We start from the raw sequence: 17213 nt of genomic DNA, 5'->3' as shown, positions 1-17213 counted from the left end.
GAATACTGGTGTCCGCCACCACACCCAGCTGATTTTTGTATTTTTAGTAGAGACAGGGTTTTACCATGTTGGCCACGCTGGTCTTGAACTCCTGACCTCAAGTGATCCACTCGCCTTAGCCTCCCAAAGTGCTGGGATTACACGTGTGAGCCACCCCACCTGGCCAAAAGTAATTTTTTTTTAAAAATGTTTTTCCATGTATGAGAAGTTGCTTACAGTATTTAATTTTATGCTGTAGCATTGTTTTGCTTTTTGGCTTTACTGATGTCTTTATTGCTCCCACAAACTATAAATTCATTGACAACAGAACTGTGTCTATTCATTTCCCCAGGACTTAGTATAATATTTTGTATGCAATAGATGTTCAATAAATGTTTTATTATACTAAATAGATTTATTCTTGTTTTTCATGTGTAATGCACATAGAATGAATACCAGCAGTTTGAAGATAATCTAGTATAGTGGTCTCCTAATCTGTTAGAACTGAATTCAGGTAAATGTTTAACCAAGAATACCATCCTTAGATGTGCTGAAGCCATTTTGACTCTTAAAAATCAGTTTCTTTTGAACAATCCTAAAATAAATTACAGTTACCATAAAAGGAGAAAAATTACACTGATGGGGTGGGGAGCGTGGAGGGCATGGTAATACTTAAATTCTCACAGATGCCCTCACAGTTGCATTTAATCCTCATGGTTTAATTATCAAAAAGCATGTTACAATATTACTGGCTCTCCAAGATTAAGAGGGTCCTAGCCCTAAAATTTATTTAGAATTATTTATCATTTTGAACTTTTGAATGCTTGTCCCAAATAGAAGATTTCTTAGAATCGATAGTTACAGCTGGTTTGTCTCTTAGAAAATGGATAGCATTGCTGAGCAATTTAACGGGCATAGCTGCATTTTCAGATGAGCAAAATAAGAATTATTGAATCTATAAACATTTACTTTCTTTTTCTGCTCACTCTGTGTCCATTTTCTAAGAATTACTTAGCAGTTCTCTCATTTTAGATGGGCCTTTTAGGCTCTGAAAGCCAACCCTTTAACCTGCTGTGCTTTGTCAGACCTAACACCTGTTCATGTTTGTTACTGCTTTTAATATCTGTTATAGAAATATGTAAAAAAAGAAAAAAAAGAAATATGTGTACACGTGTGTTTGTATATAATGGTAGGGTGGGTATAGCAGCTTCCTAAAAGGAGAAAAGCAACTGGCTTTTCTGAAAAGACCTTTCCACCCCCACCTTTTTGCAGACAGCCGGAGTTAATCCTTCCAAGTTTGACTGGAACAGCTGAGCGAGTGTACCCTGCATATCTGGAGGCCTCCAGTGGACTCATGTTGCCTCAGAGCTGGGGGCCACCTTCTTCTTTTCTAGTGCTGATCCTGCCAGCTGTCCTAGCCTCTGTTAAAGCACAGTGAGAGAGGTGTTAAATGATACAAAAACATACAGTGCCATGAAAGGGATCCCTTTACTGTGTGTATCAGTGTGACTTTTTTCTCCCATTCCTTTCTGTGGCAGAAGGGTTTTATACTGTTAATCCTAACACCTGTCTCTGCCGGAGACAGTGAGAAGGGTGTGTGAGGGTGTGTAGTGTGTGTGTGTGCGTGTGTATGAGAGAGAGAGGTGGGGAGGGGAGAATGCGCTTGCGTGCACACGGGTACATCCTCCCCGCCCAAGAAAGAATAAAGAAGTAATACCAGTCCCATCTGCCTTTCCATGTCCTGGATTGGGACTATTCTCTGACGCACTTAAAGCCTGGAACATATATACTATTTTGGCTCCTGGATACCTTATACTTCCTACCGTGTTTGTATGCCAGTGTGAGGAGCGTGTGTTCCCTTCCCTGGCTGTCATTCTCTGCCTCTTGAGTTTCTGGTTGAGTTGTCAATTTAAAACCAGCAGCAAAAGCAAATCTTTAGCGTAGTTTTCAGTCTGCAACTAGTAACTCAAAGCTTTTTGCTTTTTCTTGAACATCTCTTTCGTGTATTGTCAAATTCTGTTGGGGTGGAGGCCTGGTCTGAACCAAGCTCCGACTTCAGCAGCTGAGCCAGCATACCTATCTGCGTAGACTGGAGGTCAGCAAAGGATTTTTTTGGTGCTTCTTAATTCCTTTGGACAGAACAGCCAGCTCAAACAAGGCAAAAACTTAGACACTTTTTGTACTGTCCTTATCTGAAGATTTTTTCCCCTTTTGCTATGTATGGTGTATATTGTATGGATTATCAATATCCTGTTGTCCAGGTAAGCTAAGGGTTATAATTTCTAGATACTCTTTGATTGATGTGAAGCTTTATGGTGGAATTAGATGCCTACAGGCTTTCTGCCTTTTGACGGGGTACCATTCAGAGCCTAGCTTTCCCAATGCTTTTTGCTAATTTATGTAGCAAGAGGTTTGAATTTATAGTATTGACAGCCAGACAGAGGTGGTTGGCATTCAACCCTAGAAGTTCGGAAACTTTGGAGAGGTGTGTGTGTGTGTATGTGTGTGTGTGTGTGTGTGTGTGTGTGTGTGTTTTGAACAGGGTGGGCTAGGCAATATAAATGTAACGTAACAAAACCGTCATATTATAATAAACTTTAGGCTTTGTTTTGAGCAGATGAGAGACACAGATGGCAGTTTCCAAATGTTGCTGTATTTTCCAAAAAGATAATATATAAAGTAGAGGGCATCTTTCCCCACTAAGACTATTCCAGACTATTTTTAGTCTAACATTTTAGACTATTTTTAGTCTAACATTTTAGACTGTTTTGTGATGGGATTAGTAACATCTTATTTGTTAAGTTGTTGAAATCTAGAATCAGAAAATGTTAGGTCATTACCAAGCATATTTCTGAATATCTTAGAGTAAGAAAAATTGAAGTTAGGAGTCCTGGATTCTGGTTCCAGCTATAGTGTTAACCACTACCATGTTCATGCTCAAATAACTTCATTTTTCTTGACTTTAGTTTTCTTGTATATAAAATGAAGGAGTTGGGTCAGATGATCTCTCAGCTATCATGACTATTTGAAATATTGTGATAGAAACTTAGAATAAGGAAATAGAAACAGTTAATATAATTAATTCTGAATTAAAGATACTGTTAGTTTGTTGTAGTTTACTTGTGTTTTCATGTTTCTTTAATTATTTTTTTCTTTCAAATGACCATTTCCCTAATAATTAGTACCTAAGTTGCAGGTTAGACAGGAATGCATAGAGTTAAAAGAAATAGTGAACTAACTAATACATCTTAGTAGGCATTTGGGGCCTAAAGGTTAAACCAAGCTATTTTGGATTGGGCCTGTTGGGTAAGCTCTCTGGAGTAAACACACAACTTTCATTCAAGTCTAAAGCTATCAGTATTGCAATCATATGGCAATGGCTGTGATTATGCTTCTCTTTATATTCTAATACATTGGTCTATATTTTTTATATTAATGATATAACTGTTTCTATTGTTTTAGATTATTCAAATTAAGAGTATTTTATATTTACATAATGAGGTTTTGATATATTTGTGGATTTCACTTATCTATGAACTGACATAAAACAATAGCTTGGTCTTTATAACACCTTAATTAAGGCTGGAAGTGTTATGAGCCTAGGTTAGAACCAAATCTTTTTGTAAGTAAATATTGATGTGCTTTCAATGAGAAACATCTGTGAACAGTAAATTTCTGAACCACAGCTAGAAAAGTATGGGAATTATAATAACTATAAGTAAAATTCTTTGAGGAAAAAATTGAAAAAGTAAAAATGTTTTCCAAGTGAATTGAGGTATTAGAGGTATATGAAAAAAGTAATTATAATATGTAATTGAATTTTTTGAGAAAGGAAATTGACCTCCCCCTCACCCAATTATGGAGTGGATTAGTTTCTGTTTAGAAATTATGATGTGACTTGATAAAAGATTTTCGCAGCAAAGTTGTAATCAAAATTCATAGTAAGATGAATTTTCCACCCCCCAATTTTTTTTGTTATTTATTATTGATAAATGTAGTGCACAGTATTTGAAACTACACTTTCCTGGCTTTACTACATTTAGTAGGTTTAATCTATATGAAATTAAAGTCTTTTAGAAATGGAGGTGATAGGATGTTAAAATTTAAGGGTTTACTCTCCATTCTACCACATAAGAAAGCTAATGGGATTGAAAAAACAATTTTAAATTGAAGGACCCAAAGCTATTTTAAGATCTTGTTTATTACTTTTTTAAGATAACAGTTTTTTCAGTGCATTTATAAATGAGTAGTGGATGGTTGGTTGCTACCCAGGCTCTTAACTATGGTTATAAAATGTATTTTTTAGCTTCTGTTACATATTCTTATGCCTAGTTAAAGCCAGGCGTTTCATTGCCTAATGCTTGTAGTTTTATACTAATGCATTATGCAGTTGGATGTTATGGAGGACATGACTGAATAGTATTTTTTTTTTAAATGAAAGGTTTTACATCTATTTCTAATTATTTCTAAAATTGCTAGTTTTGAGTTAATGAAACAAAGTGAGTTATCTGCAACAGAACGTTAGAAAATATTTTAGGTACTTGACCTTTCATTGCTCTTATTGTTAAAATCATGCCTGTTTTAAGAGTGTGCCATTGCAAATGATTATTTTATTAGTCAGAATTTTTGTAGAACTCAATCTGGCCAAATTAGATTAAAATCAGGCAGCGTAAGGAGATACGGTACAGGCTTGTGATTTAAGGGACAATGAATGTAGTCTCCCTGCCCAGACAAATCTATTTAAGAAACTGTTCCTGAAATTATTCTTATAGACACTTTTTCTGATTAAACATTTACTGCCTCTGACCAGATGGTTAAAATATAACTTGTTGTAAGTTAAGGGCATTGTCTTTTATCACAGGTTTTCCTTAGACACTTTTACTTAAAACTGTCATCCAAGTGGCAAATGGGGCAATAGGAGGAAGAGGAAGCAGGGTCTTAAAGTGTTAGAGGTATAGCTAAATTTCCTGATTTGAGGGTTTAGGGTAGCCAAGGACAGCTTAAGGATATTAGGCATCTGGAAGATTGAGAGACAAAAACTAACCTATCTAAAGGACACCTTTTTTTGAAACGGAGTTTCTCTCTTGTTACCCAGGCTGGAATGCAATGACGTTAGCTCACTGCAACCTCCCCCAACGTGTGTACCACCACGCCTATAATCCCCCTGTCCAAAAAAAACTTTTTTTTTTTTTTTTTTAGTAGAAACAGGGTTTCACTGTGTTGGCCAGGCTGGCCTCAAACTCCCAACCTCAGGTGATCCACCACCTCGGTCCCCCACAGTGCTGGGATTAGAGGCATGAGCTACCATTCCTGGCCTAAAGGACACTTTCGATACTGTGGTATGCTCAGGTCTGCAAAATGCTGTAGAATGAATTAGCCAGTAGGCTGTCCAGTTCTTCATGGGAAGTTGACCTTGATGTTAAGCAATATACGCACACAATATAAATTAATTTACTTATATAGTTTATGTAATTATAGTAACATGAAAGTTTATATAATTTATATAAATTGAATTTATTTTCTCATTCTGAATTAGTTTATTGTGTACCAACTTTTTTTTGAGTACCTACTGTGTGCCAGATATTATGCCAGGCACAGGGATATTGGTGGTGAAAAAGACAGCAAAGTTTGCTGTAATCTAATAATAGAGACATGGCATATTCATGACATATTGTTGGAGAAACAGCACTCTTCGGTTTTCACAGATTAATCATGTATTATCTTCTTGACAACCCAGTTATTGATAAATTTGTTTACATCCCATTCATTTTCATATTTGTCTGAGAACCTTTTCCTTAATCTCTCATAGAATACAGTGTACACATAATTTCAGTTGTACGTATGACCCTAGTTATCTGGGGTTTGGGATTTCTTAAAGATATGAATAAGTTACCCAAAGACAGATAGTAATTTATGAATTAAATTTTCTGATTTGCTGGACCTCACTGATGTCTTAGTTTATGTTATTTGTGGTTTTGTACTAAATATTTGACTTTGGAGGGACAGGAAATAAATGAGGATTGTTTTTAATAAGCCTGTAAGAGCTGAAGCAGATTTCAAATTACACCCTCACCTCTTTTTTTATTTTTATTTTTTTGAATGAGTTCTTTATAGCTGAACTCTGCCTAAACTAGAGAAATAAAGTTAGGGAAATAATAGTTGACTGTAATTTGACTTCATTTATGTCAAGGGGAATGTTGGGGCAAAGGATATTAGAGTGGTATTGTGTTAGAGGTGTTTCTGGGAAGGTATTTAATATCTGTTAGGTGTAAATTGTTATTTATATTTGGTTAGGGTTATTGTGTGGGGGCATGCTGTGAAGAGCCTTTATACCAACAAGTTTTTATTACTGCAGGAAATGCTCACCCTTTAATGTGCCTTTCACTTGGGTGTCAGAGGAAGCCTGGGAAAGTTGGAGCAAGCCCTGCCTTCTAGACAGGGACTCTTGGATCTGTTTTTATAGCAGTGCTGGTATGTGGGTAGACTGTAGGGAAGTTGAGTCACTTCTATATAAAATTGTGAAGAGCAAGAACACCTAAAGTTTTGTTTTTTTTTTTAATGAGTGGGTATTACTTTGTCTAGAATCTGAACTATTCTAATAAAATGGAAAATGAAGGCTTTCTCCCACTCTTTTTATACATCTTCCTTTCAGCTGCAGATTTCTGAAAGTTACTGAAGATAAAACTGAAGTAAGGCCGGGCGTGGTGGGTTACACCTATAATCTCAGCACTTTGGGAGGCCGAGGAAGGTGGATCACCTGAGGTCAGGCGTTTGACCCCAGCCTGGCCAACATGGTGAAACCCTGTCTCTACTAAAAATATGAAAAAACTAGCTGGGTATGGTGGTGTGTGCCTTCGTCCCAGCTATTTGGGAGGCTGAGACAGGAGAATTGCTTGAACCTGGGAGGTGGAGGTTGCAGTGAGCCAAGGTCGCACCACTACTGCAGCCTGGGCAACAGAGTGAGATTCCTTCTCAAAACAACAACAACAACAACAAAAAACTGAAGTAAATTTATAAATTTGAAGATATTTCCAAGTGCATTCTTGGAAGAAAGAATGCTTTTATAATATTTTTATAACTACATAGGTGCTCCTCATTCTGATGTATCCATGTGTTAACAAATAAATGGCTAGAGTAATAGAAATCAAGGCATTATTGTTTGATTTTAACAAATACTCATTTACTGTGTATTCAGATCTGGGTTAAGAACTGGGGATATGGTCTAAAACATGATTTCTACCCTCAGACTGCTCAGTCTAGTCATAGTTATGCCAGTAACTCGAGTAGTTACGTTCCATGAATTAGGTGCTAAGGTAAAGTATGCTCACAGATAAGGGGTACCTAAACTAGATGGGGGAACAGGTAGGGTCAGGAAAGGCTTTCTGGAGTAGGGGATTTCTGAAGTAAGCCTTGAAGGATAAATTAGCCGTATAGTCGGCCATATTCAAGGGAAGAAAAACAGAAACATAGTGTTTGGAAGAGATGTGTGGACTCAAAATAGAAATGTGGGAGCTGTCAGAGTAAATTTTTGGTAACTGAAGTGATGGAACGAGTTGGAACACCTGGAGCAAGTGTGGTTCAGCAGTGTTAACTTCTTTGAGTTTTGGACCCTTTTGAAAATCGGATAAATACAACACATCTTCTCTGCATGGAAATGCATGTAACAAAAATTTCCACTGGGGTGCCTATTTTAGGAACCATGCACTTTGTGTTAAGAACCTCTTGGTGTGCAGTAAAAAGAGATCTGAGGATGACACCTTGCAAGTAACAACAATTGAGAGGCTGGTAGAGGAGGGAAGAGTAAGATGGGGAAGGGGGTTAACAGGGAAAGAGAAAAGTCAAGAAAAACTATATCATTTTAAGCTAAGAGAGTTTCCCAAAGAAGGGAATGCCAAATACCACAGATAAAGAATATGTAAAATGTCCTTTGAATTTGGCCATCATTTGGAGGTCTTTGGTGACTTCAGTCAGGTAAATTTCTTTTTTTCTTTTCTTTTTTTTTATGAGACAGAGTCTCGCTCTGTCACCCAGACTGGAGTGCAGTGGCATGATCTCAGTTCACTGCAACCTCTGCCTCCCAGGTTCAAGCGATTCTCCTGCCTCAGCCTCCCAAGTAGCTGGGATTTCAGGCGTCCACTGTCACACCCAGCTAATTTTTGTATTTTTAATAGAGATGGGATTTCACTATGTTAGCCAGACTGGTCTCGAACTCCTGACCTCAGATGTTCTGCCCACCTCAGCCTCCCAAAGTGCTGGGATTACAGGCATGAGCCACCATGCCCAGCCAAGGTAAATTTCAATTGAACAGTATGGAGGAAAGGAAGCTGGGATTCTGGAGATTAGATGAAACATTGAGGAAACAATCAAAGAATTGAGACTACAAGGAGAAGTGCCTCTTTCCTTCATTTGTTTATTTAATAAATATTTTTTGAGCACTTATACCATGTCCCAGGTACTGTGCCGGAGGCTGGGGACTGGTCCATGTAGATAGGCAGGCCCTCCTTCATTAGCTGACATCTCACTGTGCCCACCCTGTTTCAAAGCTTTCCAGCTTCTGCCTGTTCCTCTCCTCCTAAACACATATACAGGAAATGTCCTAAAATGATTTTCTCCTTGGTACATTACCAGGCACATTCAGCCACCAGGGGACTCCAGTTTTGCTGGGTCAGACCCCAGCTGCTCAGTTGCTCTTCTCTCTCTCAGACACCAGGGAGCAAATTGTCCTCTATAATGCCAGGGACACACTTCAGAATATCATTGTGCCAGTCAGACCTCACTATGAGCCTGTTATTCAGTGAGTTTATAAAAATCATTGTAACATTTTTTTTTTAGCTTGTACCAATTATTTCTTGTAATAAATTTTAAGCCTATTTGCATTGTAAAATACTGGTTCTAAATATAGAAAAGTAGCATGAATCCCTGGTCTGAGGAAACATAGTCTTAGACTTTTTGCATATGGGAACTCCTCATTTGCCCTTTTCTTTAAAAACAAAATATAACAAAACAAAAAAACACCTTGGGGCCTTGTCTCTTTCCAAGATGTATAGAGGCTGCAGTCATACCTAAGCGTCAAGATAGCTGCTGCTTTTCTAAGGATAGGTTATGGGGTGGGGGTGGTCTGTCTTCTTTGTGCCCCTGGCTTTTTGTTGAGAACAGTGTAATGAACGAGGGGATTCAGAGATTGATATATAGTGATTCTGAGGTTTATTTCAATTAATATAGAACTGAAAACACAGTTATGCCATTAATATTGATTTAGATTTTTTCCAAAAATACACTGGGTTGCTATTGCTTCTAGTGAAACTCACCTGCCCATTTTCTACTTACTCACTTTAAGAAAATTTGACTGCTTTTTATCTCCTTCTGATTGGCTTTTCAGTTACAAATTCAGAGTACTATATATTCTGTCTTCTAAAAAGTGTTAAATAAGAACAGGCCTAGTACTGATTTATATTACTTTACTCAGCGTTTTTCCTTATATTTGTATATCTCATTCTTTTTTAAATTACGATTATGAATTATACAAGTATACAGATATCTGTAAAATGTACGTAAGAGAGCCTGACATACTATGTTACATCAGTTTCTCCAGGTTCCACAGATAGTCTTGTAGTTCCTGTGTTCTTTTCAGCATTGTTAAAATGATTATTAATTTAGGGTGGTGTAATGATGTTGTATTGGCAGTGTCCCAGCCAAGAGTGTTATATAACACTTTTTTTTTTTTTTTTTAAATTTAAAAAATTTAAAAATTTTATTTCACAGTAGAGACAGGGTTTCAACCATGTTACCGTGGCTGGTCTCGAACTTCTGGGCTCAAGAAATCTTCCTGCCTTAACCTCCAAAAATGCTAGGATTATAGGTGTGAGACACCATGCCTGGCCAATACAGAGCATTTTTAAAAGCCTGGTTCTGCATGTTGCCAAACAATTTTTATGGAGACAGCAACAAACTATGTATTCTCAGTGTGATTTGCTGTTTTGAATTTTGACTTCTATAGATGTTTGTTTTTTAAATGGAGAGCTTGTGATGTTAGCTGTGGGCCTGTAAAAAATAAAAATAGATAAAAATGGGAAACTTAATTTTGGAATTAATCTTTTTAACCTTTGGGTAGCCTTTTAGAGGTTACAGCCTAAAAATATATAGCATAACTAAAATATCTGATAAATCCTTTAGAATGGGATCCTATTTATTAGAATGCTTTAAAAAATTAGAGAATCTTAATTTTATGATACAACTGATAAAAATAATAAACTCATCATTTACATAAATTGTTTTATTTGAATGTTTACTATAAAATAGGGAAATTATGAAATTTATATTCAGAGGTTAAAGATCTTTTCAAGATCACTAGTAAAGGGCAGAATTAGACCAACCTCTGTACTGAACCACATCTTTGATGCAGTTTTTAATTATATAATTTTAATAAGAGAACTTTAAAGAAACTCTTATTGTCAGTATTCTCCTAAACCTGTATTTACAGCACTCCACAACAATTACTATTTACAATAATGACACAAATTTCCAGGGCATATATAAGAAAGGATTTATATTTTTCAATAAAGGCTGAATGAAACATAGAAGGCTAGGAAAACAAAGAGTGAATTTTCAGTTCACCAAAATTTTTATTGAAGCTGGAAGCCTTAAGCAAATTTGTATGCACCTTTGTGTATATCTTAAGTTTCTTAAGCAGTCATATTTGTAGACACATTTTTCAGAGTCTCCAGGTTTTTTTTTTTACAGTAGGAAAAAAACCCACTTAAATTACCTCTCATTACGTCTCCCCTCTCTTATGGTCCTTTGCTCTCACAATGCTGATTTGGTCTTCCAGGACAAGCAAGTTCTTGCATATTCCTTTTCCTTGAAAAACCTTCCAGTTAGTGGTCATCTAACAGCTTTTCACTTCTTCACATCTTTCTTGTTAAATTCACGGCATCTATAAATTGTACATCAGTACAAATGTTTTATTAATATTAAAAATAGTTTTGTTTCATTTCTCATTTATTAGACTTTCATGGCTGGAATCTCTTAAATCTGTATTAACTATAGTAAGCTGCTATGAATGCTTCTAGTGCTGTATAATTAATTCCATCATCGCATCCTTAAAATATGCCAGCACGTGGCGCTTGCCCCTCCCTCTCTCTCCCTCTTTCTCCCTTCTCACACACATACACACACACACGCACACGCACACGTACACGCACACACGCGTGCGCACAGCACACACCAAACTGCCATTCTCCAGCAGGCCTGCTTCTGGAGTTGGGAGATGTCAGCCTGCTGGGAGGGAGTGGGGGGAGGAGGAAGAGGTGGGGCTCTACTCTGATTAATTACCTTAGGCATTCAGGGGTGGGGCTTCCTTCAGCCATCTGCCTGAGATATGGGAGGGAGCTGGAGAAAGAAGGAGGGGGAGAGACTGGCAGAGAGGAAGAGAAAAGAAAGGAAGAAACATTAGAAAGAAAAAGGAAGGAAAACGGTATAAAGGGAGATCAATTACCCACCCTTAAATAGCTAGATTGGGGGGGAGGGGGGTGGAAAAGAAAGCTGTGGAGGTGTGCCCCTGCACGGCTGCTTTGAAGCGTTTATCATCTATTCGTTTGGTTTATGGAGAAAAAGAAAATGGTAACTCAGGTAAGATTTTTGCTTCCTCGGTATGTCTCTTCTCTTCTCTGGGATCTAAATGAAGGTTTGAGGGTGGAGTATAGTAAGAAGAGTTTTAATTATTATTATCTTCTTAGAGCAGCCCAGATTTATTGTTATCAGCTGAAAAGTCTGTGTCTGTGGAGTCCGTTTATGTGTGTGTTATATATCCATATCCTTCTTTCTTCTCCCTCCCTCAGCTCCATAGCAGATTCCTGTTTCCTGTACTGTGCAGCTGTAGCTCAGGAAAGACCCTGTGGGGATTTGTCTACCTCTTTGTCTTGGTTCTGAGAAAAAGGGAGGGAGAGAAAGACTGCAGAGGTAGGAAGAGATTCTTGTAGACTGCCAAAAAGAGGGGAGCGGGATTCCTTTTAAGAATTGCAGAAGAATTTGTGTTATAGGGAAATCTGATTCCTTATTCACTTTGGTTTCTCAGGATTGGCTATGGAATTGTAGTTTTGCTGTTACTCTAAACTCCTTATTAAAAATGAAGGTTAGGAAAGAATGTTTCATTTTCACGGCTTTGTTACTGGCAAAGAAGATTTTCAGTGGGAGCATCCAGGTGTAACAGAGGCAGGTAGAGCCCTCCTTGACAGGAGAACAAATCCGAAGGGTACAAATCACAGTCACACAAGCTTTAAAATACATTTGAAGGAGAGGGAGTAGGAAATGGAAGATACCTCTCCTCCCTCTCTCCCCTTTCATTCTTCTGTCCTCTTCTCTCTCTTCCACTCACTCTCTCCCCCAAGCCCCCTCCAAACCCCTTTTCTCTCTCCTCCTCCTTTTCCCCTCTTTCTCCCTGCCTCTCTTTGGTTATGCCAGGCAATATCTAATCTGCATTTTAGCAAGTCATTCCTGACAAATGGAAAGGTGAATGCTCTACCACAGTTCTCCCTGGCAAGGCAATTTTTCTTGTTAGCATCCGTCTGTATGCCCCATTACCCTTTTTCCTTTATGTATAGGTTGAGAGGAAATGATGAGGCTCCGCTTTATCAATGAGAAATCATTTACACTGTAGAATATTCAAGTTCTTTAGTCTCAGACTTAAGATCAGTTTCACTCCAGGTTTCTATGCTCTGTGGGGAAATTTCATCACTGGACAGTGCTTTCCTTTTAAGGAGGTTGCCCTTTTCTGTATTCTCTTCCTCTCCCAGTCACCACCAGGAGGGCGAGAGAGCCAGCTAGCTATCAGGATAGAGGCATCATTTTAGGGGCTGGAATCCTGTTTAGTTATATAATGCCCTGCAGTGCTGTTTGGAAGGAGGGAAACCTGTAGGGAGATTTTCCCATTGTGACCCAGAGGAAAGGGAAGTTTCAAATATATCTTTTCAAAGTAATTTTTCACCAAATCTAAGTTTAGAATTTTTCAACAAACTCCTTCTCCTTTTGGAAAAGTGGAGAAGCTTTTGATATATTTATCTTCCTTGTCTTATTCCCTCATCATCAATCTAATTACTTCTTTTGAAATATTGCTTTATTTAAAAAAATTTATGTAAAAGAGAAATCATATTTCTGGGTTCTCTTTGTTGCTTGAGAGATGATACTTGCTTAACCTTGTAGCCCTCATTCAATTTTTATTAACTGGCACTATTAGAGGATAACAGCTCTCTTCTTAGCAATTACTGAAGGCTTTTCAGTGACTTGACTTTTCATTATATATGTTTTTTAACCAGTGAAAGAATTATCTAAAATGGAAATTTTTATAATGAGTTTTCTGTTGCCTCTTGGAACATTTCCCCTTAATTTCTAGAGGAGCTGGTAAGTGTGGTGTGTGTGAGCATTAAGTTAGAGTGCACATGCTTATGCACACTTAATATTGTGGTTGTAATAATTAGTATTTAAGGAAACTATAATTTTAGGAATGAAGTAGAAGAAATAAGTGGAAACAGAAAGATTCTGGGATGCTTAATAATTCTAATAATAAAATCACCATGTTTTATCAGAATATGCTAAATATTGAAGAAAATTTATGAGTTTTTGCCCATCCTGTAATTATACAACTGGAAAGGATAGCATATCAAATACGTGGATTTTCAGTATTCCACCCTATTTGTTTTGTTGAGTCTGCTTTCTGTGTTATTGTAATGTACATAGTTGTTAGTAATCTAGGGAGAAAAATCCAAGGAAATAACCAGCTGGGCCACATCTTTTCATTTGTCCTGTGGTTGTGTTGTGCCGTGCATGCATGCGTGTGTGTTTGGGTGTGTGTTTTTGAGCCAGACATCCAATCCTAACAATTGAAAATGACCTGTCACATAAGCTTTCTCAATATAGAATGTCTATACTGGTTAGGACTGGTTTATCAAAGTTAAATGGTTTATTATAATATAATAGGGATGTGTGGGTATGTTTTCACTGTTTTGCTACCTAGGTTCTTTGCATCTTCAGATCATACAATTTCTGTAGTTCCCAGTTTCTATCTCCCAGTTGTTGGAAAAGGGATTTCAGTGGATGACTTTTTCATCATACAGTATTAGATCCTTGTCAGTATCTGCACAGTATATGTGCTTTATTATTACATATGCTCTAGTTTTATAGGGACTGTTTTTATTTTAATTGGTAAACTGTTCTGTCGTTTATAGTAAGTAATCAGTGCTCTGCTAAGAAGCAAATGGCAATTTAATCACAAAATTTTAATAAAGCAGGCAGACATGCTTATGTGATACTTAAAAAATTAATTTTATGGGCTGTTCGTGTATATGTTCTTGGAGTATTTCACTGAGATCTCTTATTTTTAAGTATATAGGCCCAATCATTGCATCTCACATTTATGAAAATAGCAATGTGGAATATGAAGGAAAGATAAATCATTCTTGTACTATGTGTAAAATACGAAAAATAAAATTGCAAATGACTTCAACACTAATTAGTAAATAATAAATGTTTAGCCAAACTCAAACTCAGTTATACTATCTGTTGTTGAAAGGGAAAGTGTACTAGGCAGAGAGGAAAAGATTTTACAATGTGGATGTGAAAGAAAATTTTTGTGCTCTTCTATGTATAGACTGCCAGTTTCCATGGAACACAAAGCCCTCCCTTTCTTGGACAGCTCAGTGCTTTGCTGGCATTTTCTTCAAAATCTGTTTTCTATCAGGACCAAGAGGAGGGAAGGTGTTAGGAATAAGGGAGGTTGGAAAGGGGGTTGCTGTTCCTTTAAATAGTGCAGTGAGTCCATGTGGCAGCAGGCCGCTCCAGAGTGTATTCTTTTGTAATGAATCACCAGTTCCATTGTCTGCTATCTCCCCTCTTTGTAGCTGGAAGGCTGAAGTCTTTCACCTGAGCTGCTGCTGCCAGTTGCTCTTCTGTTCCTGGGTGGTTGGGAGAAGAGAAGAGGGAGGGTATTTTATGCTTTAATTAAAGACAGATAAGAGAGCAGGTATGTTTTGCTTTGTTTCGTTTTCTCTTTTCCTCTGTGTTTGTTTGTCTGGTTTTTAAAAGGAATTGGAGTAGGGGATCTATTCTGTGATTTTGCTAAGCATATCCCATTTTCTCTGAATTCTGAAAGTCCTCATATCATTTAGTCTCCATTTTGTGGCATTGCTTTAAAGTGATTCCATTTGGTTGCCTGCCAGTCATGCTCCCTTGCCACTCGAACCTCATCCCACCCTTCATCCACGGAGCTGCAGCCACACTGTTTGTTTTGGCACACTTTCCACTTTCTATGGGCTTGCAGGATTTGGGGGAGTTGGAGGATAGGCGGGGATTGTAGACTGGAAACTAGATTTATGTTCCTTTAAAATGGAAAAAAAAAAAGCCTCACTTTTTCCAGAGATTTGGTTTCCTTCTGAATTCTTCTACATTGCTCCATATCTTCAGTTATAACCATTTCCTTGCCGAGGCCAAGATTGTCTCTTGAAAAATATTGCTTTTCTAAAAATTACTTAGCTTTCTTGAAAAGATACCTAGAATTTAATAAATGAAGCTATGATGAAATCCCAGCAATCTTGAGTCACTAAATTGTTTTTTTCCATCTTAGTCAACCCCCAATCACACATATTGTTTTTCTTTCTTTTTTTGCCCCTTTCCTCTATTTTTTTCCTTTATCTTTCTCCTTAATTTTGCAATTGAATCCAGGTAAGCTTAATATTTGACAACCTACTACTGAAATTTGTATTGCTACAGAAGACATCTTCACATTAAAAGGCAATGACATTCTTCATTCCTCTCAGTGATAAGGCATAAGCTCAAATTCCCGGTTTTGTTCCTCCAATTTTCTGTTCTCCCTTGAGAAATTCCAAACTCTCATCTACACAGATTGCCATATGCAAACAATTTTATCTCTTTCAAATTTGAACTTTTCATCAGGTAATTCCATACGTAGGGGTTGTTTCTTGGACATCTCTTTATGATAGATTGTTTCTGTTTCTGGGAGTCAGTCATACTAGATGATACAGCCCCCTTTACCCACCTTGGTCTTCTTCAGGTATACCATTCCCTCTCTGGGATCTGACATTATTGGTATCCCACATGTTCCCTTCTGAAGTCATAATTCCTCACTCTTTTTTTCCCAATATTTCCAAACCACTATCAAATCTTTTTTAAACATTTCCTCCCAACACTGTACATGAAGTCTGCCAGACACAAAGTAGAATGCTCCCCTGCAGCAAATACTTTGCTCTTTTGATTGTAGCACCTTTATTAGTGGACTCTAGTGTTCAGTCTCATCTAGGCAGTCAGAAGTGCTGCGTTCTGCCATCATGATTTATTGTGTCTATTTCCCAGAGTCTGAAATGTTTCTCTATTACTATTAGATTAAATTCAGGAAACTAATTCATTAGAGGTCATTGTGCCAGAGTGAATCATTTGAAATGCAAGTCTGATTTTGTCATTACTGTGCTTATACCTTACAGTTGCTCCCCTTCAGTCTCTAAATAAAATCGTTTGGCCTTGCAAAGGTCTCTAAGACCCTGCGTGATGAGGAACCTGGCTGTCTCTCCAGCCTCATCTCCTGCCATCCTTTTCTTTCTGTATTTCATTCCAGTGACACGGGCCTCTTTGCTGTTCTCAACACACCTGATACCCTCCTACTCAGGACCTTCTGCTTTTCACCCTGCCCAAAATGCTCTTCCCGCTGGTACCCATATGGCTTGTTCTACTCTTGAATATTACTTCTCAAGGGAAACCTCTTCCCTAACTTTCCTATCTAAACCAGCACTCCCTTATCACTCCTACCTTCATTCTGCTTTTTCTTTACTTGTCAGTGATTTTAGTTCTTATCATTGATTTTTATATGTTTGTTTGTTGTCTGTCTCCTCCTCTGACCCCAAACATAAGCTCCCTGAGATCAGGAACTATGTCAGCACTCTGTTATATTCCCAGTGTGTAGAACAGTGCCTGGCACATAGTCATCATAAAAATAGCTAATCTTTATATATTCTTTTATTTTTTATTTTTTTTTATTTTTTATTTTTAATTTTTCTTTTGAGACAGAGTTTCGCTCTTGTTACCCAGGCTGGAGTGCAATGGCGCGATCTCGGCTCACCGCAACCTCCGCCTCCTGGGTTCAGGCAATTCTCCTGCCTCAGCCTCCTGAGTAGCTGGGATTACAGGCACGCGCCACCATGCCCAGCTAATGTTTTGTATTTTTAATAGAGACG

The 17213-nt window shown here is 37.6% G+C and overlaps 1 protein-coding gene across 30 annotated transcripts in view; it reads left to right on the top strand.

The window, feature by feature from the left end:
* Positions 1-17213, top strand: part of RBFOX2 (RNA binding fox-1 homolog 2) — a 291883-nt gene that overhangs the window by 180131 nt on the left and 94539 nt on the right. For 6 of the 30 annotated variants that reach the window (XM_017504065.2, XM_017504067.2, XM_037729770.1 and 3 more), the window contains exon 1: positions 11214-11607. The exons of 23 other annotated variants lie outside the window; for them this stretch is intronic. In XM_017504065.2, coding sequence (XP_017359554.2) covers positions 11581-11607 — 27 coding nt within the window. In that variant the 5' untranslated portion in view covers positions 11214-11580. Of the gene's footprint in view, positions 1-11213; positions 11608-13559; positions 13642-17213 lie in introns of those variants that run through there. One more of the 30 variants, XM_017504063.2, reaches the window with a different exon arrangement.

This window comes from Cebus imitator, unplaced genomic scaffold, assembly GCF_001604975.1.
Source record: "Cebus imitator isolate Cc_AM_T3 unplaced genomic scaffold, Cebus_imitator-1.0 Scaffold317, whole genome shotgun sequence".
NCBI classification, from domain to species: domain Eukaryota; kingdom Metazoa; phylum Chordata; class Mammalia; order Primates; family Cebidae; genus Cebus; species Cebus imitator.
The sequence above is the reverse complement of the archived record's forward strand: the minus strand, read 5'-3'. Positions and strand labels throughout refer to the sequence as shown.